General features: G+C 35.7%; 1 protein-coding gene across 2 annotated transcripts in view; it reads left to right on the forward strand.

The window, feature by feature from the left end:
* Positions 1-15,196, forward strand: part of HTT (huntingtin) — an 88,161-nt gene that overhangs the window by 23,275 nt on the left and 49,690 nt on the right. For both annotated transcript variants that reach the window (XM_063335194.1, XM_063335195.1), the window contains 15 exons: positions 1,351-1,474; positions 1,763-1,881; positions 2,831-2,942; positions 4,331-4,471; positions 5,169-5,327; positions 5,418-5,515; positions 7,035-7,174; positions 8,025-8,088; positions 8,490-8,590; positions 10,111-10,257; positions 11,304-11,424; positions 11,647-11,723; positions 12,851-13,002; positions 13,394-13,596; positions 14,420-14,546. In XM_063335194.1, coding sequence (XP_063191264.1) covers positions 1,351-1,474; positions 1,763-1,881; positions 2,831-2,942; positions 4,331-4,471; positions 5,169-5,327; positions 5,418-5,515; positions 7,035-7,174; positions 8,025-8,088; positions 8,490-8,590; positions 10,111-10,257; positions 11,304-11,424; positions 11,647-11,723; positions 12,851-13,002; positions 13,394-13,596; positions 14,420-14,546 — 1,885 coding nt within the window. The remainder of the gene's footprint in view (positions 1-1,350; positions 1,475-1,762; positions 1,882-2,830; positions 2,943-4,330; positions 4,472-5,168; positions 5,328-5,417; positions 5,516-7,034; positions 7,175-8,024; positions 8,089-8,489; positions 8,591-10,110; positions 10,258-11,303; positions 11,425-11,646; positions 11,724-12,850; positions 13,003-13,393; positions 13,597-14,419; positions 14,547-15,196) is intronic.

A 15,196-nucleotide genomic window follows, 5' to 3' on the forward strand; every position in this document is an offset into this window, starting at 1 on the left:
CTTGTGCTTTTTCACTTGGCAACACAACTCTTTTTTCTTTTTTTCTTTTCATTCCATCTTAAGGATTTATCCTATACTGAGCAAATACTGCATGATTTACTAATGTAGTAGTTCCATATCTCAAACACCTGAAATGTGTTTCAATACACATACAATATGCATACAATATAGCTATTTTAAGACATTTGTCTCTCTTAGGCAAGTGTTTTGTGAGGTTGTAATAAAACCAGCAAAAATATCATTACTGGGAGCAAGAACAGAAAATGCAAAAAGGGGAAAACTCAGAATTTCTTAAGTTCTTTTTTTCAAACATTATCAAACTCTTGACTTATGTCTGCTGATAGTAACTTTGGAAGAGCAATAGTCTCTTACCACTACAAAAAAAGTTAAATTTACAGTTATGATAAGCAAATACTTCTGAAAGTGTTGAGGATTCAAGAACCAGAGGAGTGATGATAATTGTACTGTCTCTGAATTAAATGTAGGCTGTGCAGAGCCCAAAGTGAGCAGGCGTTTGACAAGTGTGTTTATTGACAAGATGCATTTTTTTGTCAGATTGTTGCATATGTCAGTTTCCATACTATTTACAAGCATTAGTTACAAGTGAAATTATTTTTTCCTAATTGATAGTGGGTTGTCCCGTTTACTTACACATGGGCTTTTAATGAACAATTTCCAGGTGCTTATAAAATTAGCGAGTAACTGAAGAAGTACTTACAATGAAATGTTTTTTACTTCTACTGTCTTTTATTAAAAATATAACTTTTTGTCTTTTTTGGTTATTTTTCCATATACCTACTGCCTATATATCGTATTGGTACCAAGGATCAACTGTCTTCTAGAAGTGTCCATTTTAGTAGTCCCTGGTTTATAATGAAGGAATATGTTCAAACTTATTTGTCCTACACAGTGTGTTGTCAGTTTGACTTTTCATAGCCAGAGCAAGTGAGGTTATGGGAGAGTTTGACAGCAAGAGGCACGTTCGGTTTGTGACAATAAAGGTGTTTGTTGTGATTTGTAACTGCTGAGATAGAGGGACAGTTGTGTTTGGAATAAGTTATCAAGGAGAGCTTGCAGGGGAGGGAATGCAGCAAGTGTTTGACTTTCTTACTGTTAATGTCCAAGTTCATGGCTCAAGTGGGAGACTGTCAGATGTAACTATGGCCTCTAATAAGCCAAATGCTGGAGGAGGAGGGCAACTGCTTTAGGGTCTACACACAGCTGTACGCTAATATTTATCAGGCTCATGTTTGCTTTCACATTATTTCTAGATTACTAACACTGCATGTTTGAGATGTAGTACTGTGTGTTAAGCTAAGTTATGTGAAGTCCTGTCCTTGCACTGTGTAGGTTCTGGAGGGTGCTGAAGGACAGTATTCTGGAATGCAAATCGGGCAGCTGCAGGATGAGGAAGATGAGGCTACAAATATTCTCCAGGATGATTCATCAGAGTCTTTCAGAAATTCTTCTATTGGTATGTTGATAAATGGGAAGGGGGGGAGCAGAACTGGTGACACCTTTAAGGCAGGTGTTACAGGTGCATCTGCTGCCTAACTTCCAAGAGACTGAAGACTTGCGTAATGGATATGAAAACCAAATAAGTAGATTGAAATGTAAAATAAGGAGTATATTTCAACACTTCTAATGAATCACTTGTTTTCATCACTGCTAATTTATTTTTCGTGGTTGTATAATTAAGTTCAATTAAAGTGCTTTTAATTTGCATCTGAAATGTTATTTTATGAATTGCCTCTTTCTAAAGCTCTTCAACAGCCTCACCTGTTGAAAACTATGAGCCATAGTAGGCAGCCTTCTGATAGCAGCGTAGATAGATTTACATCAAAAGAAGATGCAGCAGATCCTGGTGATCATGAAAATAAGGTGAGAATTAGTCACAGTGGTCTGGTTTAAAGTTTAAAAGAACTAACTTTAAAAAAAAAAATAACAAAAATAACTACAGTTAGGGTCATGTGAATTAGTGGTAAATGTGGGTAGCCTTTATATGTGGTGTACTTCATTATAGGTCAAAATAACTAAGGTTGAATAGTAAATCTGAGTTATAGCCTGAATTTCATTTAACGTAAGGTGAATATGCAAGTGTTGATATCTTGAATGCAATCACCAGCAAAACCATAATAGAACACAAACTGCTGAGAACACAAACCCCTTTTGTCTGTACATTAGTAGCGTACACTGATACTTTACTGAAATATCTTTGTGCTGGTTGCTAGTTGTGTAGGTAACTTTGTTCTCTCCTCAGAAGTTATGTCTTATTCTTTGAGCCTCTCTTTCTGTGGTGAGGCTCATGCTGTCTAACCACAGGTTACTGATTACCTCTTAACCGTTTTCTGACTTTAGCTTTCGCCTTGTTCTGAGCTGGGGCAAAAGGAGTTTGATTTGTGGCAGGCAGAGAAGCTTGGGCTACTGGGGAACTCTAACTGTGAAACTACAGAAGGTTGCCAGCCTTCGTTGGAAAGATCTTAGGAATTAATTGCTTCTCATACAAAGTTTCCAAAAATCATTGCTTGGTGACAAAAAGCAGTTTATCAGATTCCTTCAGACCCAAACAGCAAGTCTGGGTAATTCAGAAAATCTACAGAATGATTGTTGTTTCTGTGATAAAACTAAACCAGTTCTGTTACTGGTTACAAATTTCCTGAAAGCATGAAATTTTAAGGCCTTATTTTGGAGTATGTATTAAATACATTTTGTGATACCATTTTTTACACGTGGGGATGTGCAGTATTTCTAAATCTTGTTGTGATTAATATTTTATTTAAGTTAAAGATTAATTTTTATCTATATAAAAATTGTGTTTTGCCTTCAATAGCCCTCCAGGGTAAAGGGAGACATAGGTCACTATACTGATGGAAATTCTGCTCCTTTAGTGCACTGCGTTAGACTTCTGTCAGCCTCTTTTCTACTCACTGGGGAGAAAGGAGGTAAGTTTCTATTCAAGGCTCGTTGGTTCATTGTGTCTCTCAATGTACAAAGTTGGCAATGTGATCAGTTTACTCTGTCTGGAGATTTTGGGGGTGAGGTTTTTTTGTGACAGTCCTGATTTAAATGATCACGCCAGAGTACAGTAAAACCTAAAAACACTTAAAAATTTATGCCATTTTACAATGAATCCCATTTTGAGCCATTGGGCATATAAAGAAGTGTTATGGTAACTTCACCCTTAAGTCAAATACTTAATTACTTCTAGGATTTGTAAATTCTTTTGAGAAAACTTGTAAGGCTATGATGGTTTATATATTGTATGAAGCTGTGAAGTCAATCTAATATCAATATTTCTTTTTATCATTATTGGGTGCCCAGTTTATCCACTATAAAAAGTATCAATATTTCAGTAAAAGCTAAGGAAACAGTTTTCTGAGTTGCAGTCTGCTCTGTGGAAACTCCTAAAAACAAGTTCAGAATAATTTAGTTCTTTCAAGTACTTGTCTTAATATTTTTACAATTTCTTTTGTTTACAATGCCTAATTTGTTTTAATTAAAATAAGATTGAAAGTATCTCTTTCTAGTTTTATAACTCAGTTGTGTTTGAATTCCTTGTTGACGTTTTCGAATATACTTCAGGTAGAGGAAGTGCTGTTGTACCTATTTGTGTTTGGGAATTGCAACTTCAGATTTGAAATGATTCAGCAGTAGTAAAGCATAGAATTGACCTAAGGTTTTCAAAGACCTAGCTGAAATCTCAAGTTGAACTTTTTTCTCTACTTTTAACATCCTATAGCATTTGCATAATTTAGCGTGACCATTTTTCATGTGTGACGGTCAAAGAGAAGCTTTTTAACAGTAAGTGATTGTTAGAGGAGGCTGTTGGGGCTCAAAAGAGGAGTTATTTACCTTTTCAGCATAATAATAAAATGTCAGTAGGGATTTTCCAGAAAGCCTTTATGGCATACACTGGTACTTCCATTTTTTTCATCAGGAAGTCCGTGTCACAGGTATGTGTGTATATGGCTGAACTGAGCATTTAAGATGCTTGTTCGTTTTCCTTTGTCTAAACTGTTATTTGTTCATGTTCTCTGCTAATGTATTGTTTTTGGAAAGACAGTGTAGTAGGTGTATTCTCAGCAATGAGAGAAGTGAGTTGGAAGTGTGTGGGGTTGTTAGTTATTTTTTTTCTTTTTTTGAAAAAAAAAAAAAAAAAGCGCCATATAACTGCCACCTCGGATAAACTGGAACTACTTGCTCTGCCTTCGTGTTTTTTGTCCAGGCTAAGCTATTTATATCATACAGAGATATTAATTAACTTAACAATTTAGGAAGTTCTTAAATACCCCCCCACACACTCACCACCTTCTTTTTGTCTTCTCACCAGCTTTAGTTCCTGATAGAGATGTGAGAGTCAGTGTAAAAGCTCTGGCAGTAAGTTGTGTTGGAGCAGCTGTTGCTCTTCACCCTGAGTCTTTCTTCAGCAAACTGTACAAAACGCCCCTTGAAGCAATGGGAGAAGAGTATGGTATGTCACAGTTCACATATTCCATTTTAGTTGTGTCGTTGGGTTTCCAAATAGGGAGGCACTATCTATACTGAATATTCAAAATCCAGTTTAGTATTTGCAAACCGATATTGCATCAATTGAAGCGAACATGCTGTTTGCACTAGTAGCACATGTGGTGAGATTATTTTTCTTTTTTGGTAAAATAAGAATTAAGTTTTAGTGGATGAGCTTGCACAGCTTCTAAAACAGCTTCAACTTGTCAGTACAACTGCTCTATAGAAGTGGTTGACCTATCTTATAAATGGTTTCTTCTAATTTATTTCAGGCCATCTTATATATGGTTTGTAAGCCACTAGGTTCATTTCTATGAATGCGACAATATGATCAGCAGGGACCTGGGGTATTCAACTGGTTTGATACTGATAGTGGCAGAGGTGGAGTGTTGACCAAAACTCTTCTTAGATTTCCACAGAGCAATTTGTGTACAATTGAAATAAATCACTAGTGTTTTTATGTGATCATTGCTCTGGATGGTGTGAATGATCTGTAGATTACGTGCAAGGGATCTCTGAAAGGTAGAACTAAGGCGGGTGTATTGTGAATATGCTGACATTGATGGTACAATAATTGGTACCTCCACTGAAACATTTTTAGGGATCAGTTAAGTCCAAGACTAGTATTTTTAAAATAAAGTAGTTGTAACTTATTTTCTTAGAGGAGCAGTATGTATCGGATATTCTGAACTACATTGACCATGGAGATCCCCAGATTAGAGGAGCTACTGCCATTCTGTGTGGAACAATTGTCAACTCCATTCTAATTAAATCCCGCTTTGATGTGGAAAAATGGCTAATATATGTCAGAAGCTCAACAGGTAACAATTTCTTTTAAGGGTGTCTTTTTTTTTTTTTATATAACGAAAATTTTCTCTTGTTTCATTGCTCTAAATTATTTTTTTTGTTAGGAAATCTCTTTTCCTTGGTAGACTGCATACCTCTGCTACAGAAAACGCTGAAAGATGAGTCCTCTGTTACATGCAAACTGGCTTGTACAGCTGTGAGGGTAAGCAGAAGTACTAATTTGTTTGCACCACTGCAGATCACGGGAGTATTATTCATTGGCTAGGATCCTGCTATGCTCAGGTCTATAAACATGGAGCAAGAAAATTACTTCTTCCCCGAGAATTTTATTGTAGAAAACATGGACTCAGGCACAGAAATGGAGGAACAAACAGCTGGAAAATAATTACGTTGATTAGATCACATAGCAGTATAATGTGATCATGGTATTTCCAGTCATAAATGTACTGGTATGAGCTGTAATGTTACATTACCCAACAATAGGATGGGTGCATTAGATAGAAAGGATATCTAGTGTGAACATGTAACGCCTGGTTGTAGCCTGTATTTGAAGAGCAAATGTGAGAAATGACAAGTAAAATGGTGATTATTTTCTGAAATAATAATTTCTAAAAGTTAGGAAAGTCTCAGGAAAGTGTGTGTTTCAAACTGGGTGGAAGATCCATGAGGCAATTGTTAAAATAGAGATGATAGCTGAATTTGTGAATGGAACTTAGAGCATGTGAGTTTTTATTTCCGTAATAAAACTTACGGAAGGTGTTCTGTGAAAAAAGCAGAGAGGTAAAGGAGTGAGCTTTTCCTTGAGGAATTTTCAGAAAAATAGGACAGGGACAAATTGGAGGCCAAGAGAAATTAATTCATCGGGGAGAGGCACAGGGTATGGGTCAGTGAGGCAAAGCGTAGCTTTCAGTAAAGCGCAGATAGTTAATGTATGGGAAGTATGATTTCATGTGCTAAGAGGGAGGTGTCTGTGATGCAGCTGAGGGAAGGAAATCCCGTTAGTTAAATGATGCTACTTTTAACCTTCTGTTCCATGATCTTATTCTTTGTATATAGTGGTTTTGTGTATGATTACACTTATGATTATGGCTTTTTAGAAAACTTCACTAGAATTGTTCCGTTCAGGCAACTTGTACTAGTCAATTTTGACTTTTTCTTTCTCTTAGTATGTATAGTATGTAATGTAGCCTGACTTCATCCTTTTTGGCAGAAATGTTCAAAAGCATTTTGGGTTGTTAGTCCCTGAACAAGAAAGTACATTTTCATGTAGTTAAGTAAGACGCAGAAATGTAGAGTCCTATAACTCTTTCCAAAGGTCACACATTCTGCGTATAGTTGAATAGTCATTAAAATGAGGAGATATGACTTTTTGAAAAAAAACCCTGGAAATTAGACCAGGTGTCTGAAAATACCCTGTGGAAATTAGGAGAGACTGATTTTTGAAAGGTAAGAATATAGTGCTTGTGGTGTTTAACTCTGTGAATTTCAGACCTTACTCTTTGGAGGATTGTCTTCTGATCTTAAATTCAGCAGCAGGTTTCAGCAGTTCACATGGAGCTAATGTCCTAGCCTTCCAAAGTACCTAACTCTGGTACTTTCTTCTAGCTCTTAAGCAATAACTTTTTTCGGTATTCAAAATAAAACATTTTTATGATCACTTAGATACTTTGATTCAGAGAACCTCTTCTGTAATGTAACTGAAAGTGTTTTTTTCTTTGCAGCATTGCATCATGAGCTTATGTAGTAGCAGTTACAGTGAACTAGGTTTACAATTAATTGTTGACCTCCTTACGCTGAAGAATAGCTCATATTGGCTAGTAAGGACAGAACTTCTGGAGACACTTGCAGAGGTAGATTTTCGGTAAGCATTTATGTTTTTCCATGGGTGTTGTGGCTGCAGTGCAAAGATATTATGTACAGGAAACTGAAACTAAAATGGAGCGGTTTCTTTTGAAACATTAATGAGTTTTGTAAAACTAATTCAGACCAATCATTCATATAAGGAATGTATGAATTCCTTTCTCAAGTTACAATTGACTTCACTACCGAGCCCAGTCCTAGTAACCCTGTTTATGTGTTTCTAGTTCAGTGGTCTGTTTTATTAAGTCTTTTGTAAATATGTGATCAGAGAGATCTGGAAACTAACTTGTATTTCATGTCCAGTTGTGTTTGGTTTTTCAAGAAAAAGTCCCCGACTTGTTCTCTGTTATTGTCAGCTCTCTTCTGTTGCTCAGTTTCTGTTACACTGAAATGAACGTGACTTTCCTTCCTCTTCTTGCATTCCCTCATTCTCTACATGTTCTTCTAAGCTGAAAGACAAAAGGTGTTTATGTGAAAATTCTTCAAGTTATCCTTAGTCATACAAAATTGGACTGTTTCTGAATAGTGATATTTGGAGTTTGCTACCATCTGTTGCAAAACAGTCTGATTTCTACATACATGGGGAAAAAAACCCACAATTATAATTGCAATGTGTAAATAATGTTTTTTAACTAAAGAAAAGTAATTCTTCTGTTAACGCTAGCCAGATAGTAGTTTAGCAAATTGCTTACCTATTCTAAAGGTAGCCCCAAAAGCGTGTTTACTTCTTACATTTTCCCTGCAGTGGTGTTTTTTAAAAAAATAAAGAAACAAAAAGAACCCTCAGAGCACTAAAAGGAGAAATAACCTTTAATGTTAACTAATGTACTCTAAATTCTATTTTACCATAGGCTAGTAAGCTTCTTGGAAGGAAGAACTTATAGCTTGCACAGAGGTGTTCATCATTATACTGGTGTAAGTAAATTACTCGATCAGTATATTGTGTTTCTGGATTAAGATACCAGTGCAATGTTGGAGCTTCATGTTTAAGTTCTGTCAACACTGGTCATTGTTGTAAGCATGTTTTGTGTTAAGTAGGCTCATGTTCTGAGACTTGTTATAATTGGCAAGATACTTCACTTCTGAGATTCAAGTGTCTTAGTGTTCTCTGGGGGCTGTGTGTAGTTCTTGTTGTTCTTTTTTGACTTTAAAAAAATTTTGGCATGTGTTTAAATAGCGTATTTGGCTATGTTAAGGAAAAGATTGTCTTACAGACTTGTATGACAGATGAAATCTCACTTGTTAACCGTCTTTTAACAATCTGGTCAAATGATGAAAATGTTCAATGAACTTTACCGTGATAACTTATTTTCTAGCTACTAAAACTTCAGGAGAGAGTGCTTAATGATGTTGTAATATGCCTGCTTGGAGATGAGGATCCAAGAGTAAGACATGTAGCTGCAGCTTCATTAGTGAGGTATATATGTGTTTTTTTTATTTTCTGAAAAAAAAAAAAAAAGGAGTTTAGGTATTGATGTGTTAATGTGTACCTATAATTAAAATAATCCCTTAGTGGTTTTTTTGTATTTTTGTTTAAATGAGGGATGGGAGACAAATGCAGCTTTGTGGTACCTGCATGCATCATTCTGAATCATCAAGCAATTGTGCTTTGCTCTTTATTAGCATTACATTTATACTTAACTGTATTAAATTCTGATGGTCACTTTCAGTTTCAACTTCCTCAAGTTAGTTTTCTGCATGCTGAAGTGATTTGTTCAGTATTCTGACAGTAGTAGATGGACTTAAAATGTTGCAGTTGTACTGAGTTGTCCTAACTCTCAAACATTGTAGTTTCCACACGGTTATAAGTAGTGTATCTTAAAACTTTCATGCTCGCTGGTTATAGTAATGTAGCTAACCTTATCTAAAAAGCAGCTGTTTGCTGTAAACTACTACAGTTACAATTGCTTTCCAGATAGACATAGCAAACAGTTAAGGGTTAGTTGGTATTTTACTTATTGGAATTCAAGGATTTATGTTTTATGTTTAAAGAAGCTGTGAGCATCTAATACTGAATTATTGGAATATTTTGCTGTCAGAGGAGTCTCTCTCCTAGTCTTTCAGACTATTAATTGCTGTCTATTCCTAATAACAAATAACAGATAATGCACCCTTAAAAAATTTGTCACTTAAATGCATTTGTATTGCAGAAACAGCTCAGCAGAGAAATCTTTATCTGTTGCATCACAGTTCGTATTTGTTGCTTTTATTCAGGGACTTGATTTTGAAATGGAGTTATTTTGTTAACTGAGGGGTAAGAAGTTGGAGTTTATCTTTGTGTTGATTTAGTCACAGCCTGTGTATTATGGTTGGAAAAGACTTAACTGCCCAAGAAATCTTCTGCAAGTTTGTAGAAGCCCCTTGAAACATCCAGTATGGGCATTCATTGGAAGTACTGTCAGTGAACTTATAAAAAATGTGTACTGCAGTTTTTCACTGTTGTTTAAGTTGAAAATGTTGTTGGTCAAGAAGACTGGATCTTATTGTACATTCAAGTTTTGCTGCATAGAAATCAGATGGTGAAAGGTTGACCTTTTTAGGTAGAAATTAGTTTTCAGTTGATGTAGATAGCCATGGGGAAAATATCTGTGGAGATAGGGGAATGCTGAGGGAGAAATATTCTCTAGCGAAGTGGTCATTGTAGTGTGTATAGGTAGGTATCTATATGAAAAAAAATTTTTTTTTTTACACTACCATGCGTATAGAGCAGTTCCTTTGTCCTGATTTAAGCTCCTTGATTATAATGAAAAGCAGTTTTATAAAGATGAATTCAGCTTAACAATACGAGTTTTAGTAACAGTTTTTATTTACAATTTCATGTTTAATTAGTATATGCAGCTTTCTGAATTGTATATTAAATGTATTTTAAATATACTTTATATTGTGTATTAAATAGTTTCCAAATAATACTCTTTCTTTTTGATAATTACCATTAAGGCTTGTTCCAAAGCTGTTTTATAACTGTGATCAAGGACAGGCTGATCCAGTTGTGGCAGTAGCAAGAGACCAAAGCAGTGTCTACCTGAAACTACTAATGCATGAAACACAGCCTCCATCTCACTTTGCGGTGAGCACTATCACCAGGTATGTTATGTGACTTGTCTTGCTTTAAAAAGAACGTGGACCCAAATTTCAATTCATAATGCCTAGAATCGTATGTAAATCCTGCAAATCCATGCGCGTAGGAATTCTTTTTTCCGGTCTGTAGGAACATCTGTGTTAGTTTTAGGCTCCACAGTAACAGTCTCGTGTTTAAAAGACAAACTGGTGTGTGAATTACTAGTGATGTGCTCACATGTTGATTGTAGGGGGTCATTGTTCTGTGATAAAGTTTATCTTCTCTTCGTTGTGAGGTTACCCTATTTGTCCATTAAATTGCACAAGCGTGCACAGCTTTGCAAGTTAATCATGTGTATACATTCTTGTTGATCAGGATTCTAACTCTTCACCACTAATGATGGTGGTTGCAGAAGCCTGTACTGCCGCCTTCTTTTGATAGTGTGAACTTGTTGCTGTATTTTTGCTGCCGACTATACTTTCCTAAACTCTTCTGTTTACGTATCTTGTCTTACAGACAGTATGAGTTGTATATGTTTATTGGGCCTCTTTGCCTCTGTCAATTTGTCATACAAGTTTCTAATTATGTACCATGTTTCCATACGCAAACTTCATTGTGTCAGTCAAGATTTATATACTGCAGTATGGAAACAATAGAACTTTGTGGACATTGTTATTTCAAATACAAAATAGTTATTTTTCTACAGCAATAATCCAAAGTCTGTGAACATGCAAAAATGTTAGATGGATTTGAGCAAAAGCAAAGACTAATGCTAAGTAGGTGGTGATTTCTAAAGCACCTTGTTAGGTATTGAGAGTTGATCTACTGTTTCTGTTTGCTAACAAAGAAATTTGATTTATAAACTAAACTGCTTTTGCTAGTACAGAAGCAAAAATACTAAAATATAAAAAGGAGGTATTTAGAGTATTCTCCAATTTTGTATTTAATCAGCAGCCTATAAATACGTAATAGTAATTTAAGCCATAATAATTTTTTGAGGTGTTTCTTTTTTTAAATACATGTTTTAGTGGATGTTTTTAATTTAGTTTTTAAATACATGTTTTTATTTCAGAACATACAGAGGTTACAACATGCTGCAAAGTCCAACAGATGTCACTATGGAAAACAATCTCTCAAGGGTTATTGCAGCAATTTGCCATGCATTGACAATATCCACTACAAGAGCGCTTACGGTGAGTTTTCTTAGTTACTATAGTGGCTGACTTTTTCTGTTCTCTTTTTTTGCTTGCTTTTTTTGTTTTTAATTATTTCCTGGCTATATTGGTATTTACAGCTTTGGTACTGTGTCAATGGTAATAGTAATATATTTAATTCTAACTCTTAAGATACTTTGTTGTTGTTGCTAACTCTTCCAGTAATGAAACTGATGCAGTTATTGGTGTTAACGTTTTCAGTTTGGCTGCTGTGAAGCTTTGTGTCTTCTCTCCACAACATTTCCAGTCTGCACCTGGAGCATGGGGTGGCACTGTGGGTATGTCCTCTCATCTGTTATTCAAGATTCTGGGTTGTGTTTGTGAAACAGAATTACACTTACTTAGGTATCAGAAGTCCTGGTTTAGATATATACTGCTAAGCTTATCTTACACTTATTTAAGAACTTTATACAGAAGAGTGTAAGATCAGATTGTCACAGTGTTAAGTGTCAGTACTTTGTCATCTCTGGAACCACAGCGTATATCACAGGGATTGACTGCAATTGCTGTAATAGAAAGATACATATGGTAAACATCTATCAAAATAAGCAATAGAAGAAATTTTTTTCATGTTTTTGAAAGAATGTTTATCGTCAGGATTTTGCGTCTTGTAGTATCTCTTTAAAATAAGAACATAATCTTTTTCACCTTGATCTCATGTTTATGTTGAAAAACAGCAGGTAAAGGAAGCTGGTTTATAATTGCTTTTATAACTATAGAAGTGTCAGGTGCATTTAAATTGCTCTCATTTGGCACACTGAATGGGAACAAGAAATGCGGTATCTATAATGCTTAAGTGTTTTGTAAGTACTATATGATAACCCCAAATTACTGGTTGGCAACTCTAAATCTTTGATCTTGCCTCAGATTATCAATGTGCTGTGCCATGTGAGCTGTAAAACTAGCTACTGAAGATGTGCACATGTAGAGCTGTTTGGTTTTTAAATAGGTTTAACATCATTTGTGTTGATTTTCTTCATTGCTGTCGTTGTTTCTCTACTTTTATTTTACTCTTCTCGTATCCTGAGACTCTATTGCAATAACACAGCTTATGTCTCCCACCCCTACCTTGCATATGTGCACAAGACTTTTCGCTAGAGATAGTTCAGGATGATACTGGTTATCAATTAAATACAGAATTCCTCAGTGTATCAGTAGATGTCACTAGCAGCTTTGATATTTGCCATTTAAAAAAAAAAAAAAAAGTAACAGCTGTTCAAGAATACAAAGTATTGCCAGGTCTCAGCTGCAAACGTTTAAAGTCCTACTTGAGTGTTAAATGTGTATTTCTGTAGCGCTGCTTTTTTTTAGATTAGCAGTCTACTTAACTGTTAGATTTCTTAAGACTGTAAACTTACCAAAAGGGGGTAAAAAAAGTCATGACATTCCAAAATTAAACTTCTAGTGTTTCCCAGCCAAGTCCTTCAGATGAAGCTCAGAAAGGCTGCACCATTGGAATGGCCGGCATGGTCCTGTCTCTCCTTTCATCAGCATGGTTCCCACTGGACCTCTCTGCGCATCAGGATGCTTTGATTTTGACTGGAAACTTGCTTGCAGGTAGGGCAGAGCAAGAAAAGTAGGATTGTCCTGTTACCATTAGCATCAGAAGGCTTGTATCTCACCCTATTCTGATTGCATGCAACAAAATACTTGCAAGATTGAGCAGAAGAAATAAAGGAACTTCTTGCACTCAGGAGAAGATTTTGAAAAATTTTAAAAGATACTGCTTCCAAGTTGTGAATTTCCTCCAGTTCCCAAAGGAAATGTGCAGTGTGCCTACTACAGGCTGGGTACAAAGAATTAACATTAATGCTGGTTTTGAAAATATAGGCTCACTTTTCCCTATTTGAATTTCTGCTCATAGAAATTATATGCTTCTAAAATTTTCCGATACTTATTTCCAAGTTTTTATCTTCTTTTTCTTTAAATAATGTGATTCCTATTGCAGCAAGTGCTCCCAAGTGCTTAAAGAATCCCTGGAGTGCTGAAGAAGATTCAAATCAAGGTGCCGCAAAGCAGGAGGAACCCTGGCCGGCTCTGGCAGATCGAACTCTTGTTACTTTAGTAGAACAGCTCTTTTCTCACCTGCTGAAGGTCATTAATATTTGTGCACATGTAATGGATGATGTTGCTCCTGGCCCAGCAGTAAAGGTATGTATAAAATGTGTGACTTAAATACTGTTGAGATGCAGACCTCTTCAAGGGTCCATATATTAGAGTTGATACAGGTAAATATCTTATACTTTGATAATATGACTCTACTATGTGTAGGAATGCAAGTAACATGAAAAAAACCACATGTATTATTCCATATAACAGGCTTTTGTTTAGTTCTGCAGCGTTTGTAATATTACCTTAAATTTTGAACCTTTTACTCCTGATGACTCCACTTGAAACACTAATTCAGTGGTGAGTGAATACAGTAAATGGAGTATTGGCTTGCATGTTCTGGCAAACATCTGTTGACTTTTGTGTTGGTTGGCTGGCTGTGATGCACTGAGCTCCTTTTGGGGCTTAAAAATAACTCTTCTATCTTTTGAATATCCAGAATATTTTGACTTCTGAAGCAACTTGTGTGAGGTACTTTGGGGTTTGGGGTTTTATTTTGAGACAACTACATTTAGTGTTTTTTAGTGACTGTAAGGCAATGTTATTAGGATTAGTGATTTCTTCTTGTTTTAAAATAGTGAAAATATTTTTTGACACTCCTTTGACTAGAATCAAAACAAATTTTAGTTTGAGCACTAATTCCATGTCATTGGCTTATGCTGAAGTTGAGAAGAAAGTAGGGAATATATTAAGCTTCTTCCGTTTCACTCGGGAAATTCATGTCCTAAACCTGAGAGTTGAAACATTTAAATTTAACTGACAGTTCAAATAAAGGGGAATTTAAACAAAAGGTGAATATGCTTGTATTTGTGTAAAAGAAAAGATACTTGTGCATACAAATTAATAAAGCTTCTTTTAATTCCAGGCAGCGTTACCTTCTCTCACAAACCCACCTTCTCTTAGTCCAATTCGGAGGAAGGGGAAAGAGAGGGAATCTGTCGAACAGGCATCTGTGCCAATGAGCCCTAAAAAGGGTGGTGAAACGAGTCCAGGTAAGCACACTTACTCCTATTAACTCTCCCACCTACCGTCCCCACCTAAGTATGGTTATGGCACACAGAGAAGAAATAAAAGTTTTAATTCAAACGGCTGGCAGACCTACTGTCAGTTCTTTTCAGCGCTGCATTGCAGGAAAGGCAGCTGTGGGTGGGCACTTCTTTACTGTTTTGTTTTTTATGAAAATTAATTGTACTTTTCAGAAGCAAGGTGCTTCTGAATTCTTTTCATCACTGTTTTTCTGAATCTACTCAGCTATTGACTACAATTAAGAAGTAATTTTTGCATGTATTTTACTTAAAAGAAGTTTGAAAGTTGCTTTCCAACTTTTGGTAGGAGTGGCTTACATTGCTCTTGGAAACAAGATTCTAAATCTTGAAAACTTCTTTTTTTCTTAGTAATGAATGAAGGAAATGGGTGTTAATACTGTTTTGTAAATTGTACTTGCACTTCAGTAATAAGTCCTTGAGGTTAATTTCTCTTATCTCAGAGGGCTAGTTTCTTAGTATGCTAGTTCATTTTCTAGTTATACAGCGTGTGTTTTTGCAGTTTAAAATACGCATGCAGAATGAAAAAATCATGCTGTCTTATAATTAAGATATGGGAAATTATGTTGAGTATACATGTCGTGAGCACCCTAGACGAA

This window comes from Chroicocephalus ridibundus, chromosome 5 (genome assembly GCF_963924245.1).
Source record: "Chroicocephalus ridibundus chromosome 5, bChrRid1.1, whole genome shotgun sequence".
Classification (NCBI taxonomy): domain Eukaryota; kingdom Metazoa; phylum Chordata; class Aves; order Charadriiformes; family Laridae; genus Chroicocephalus; species Chroicocephalus ridibundus.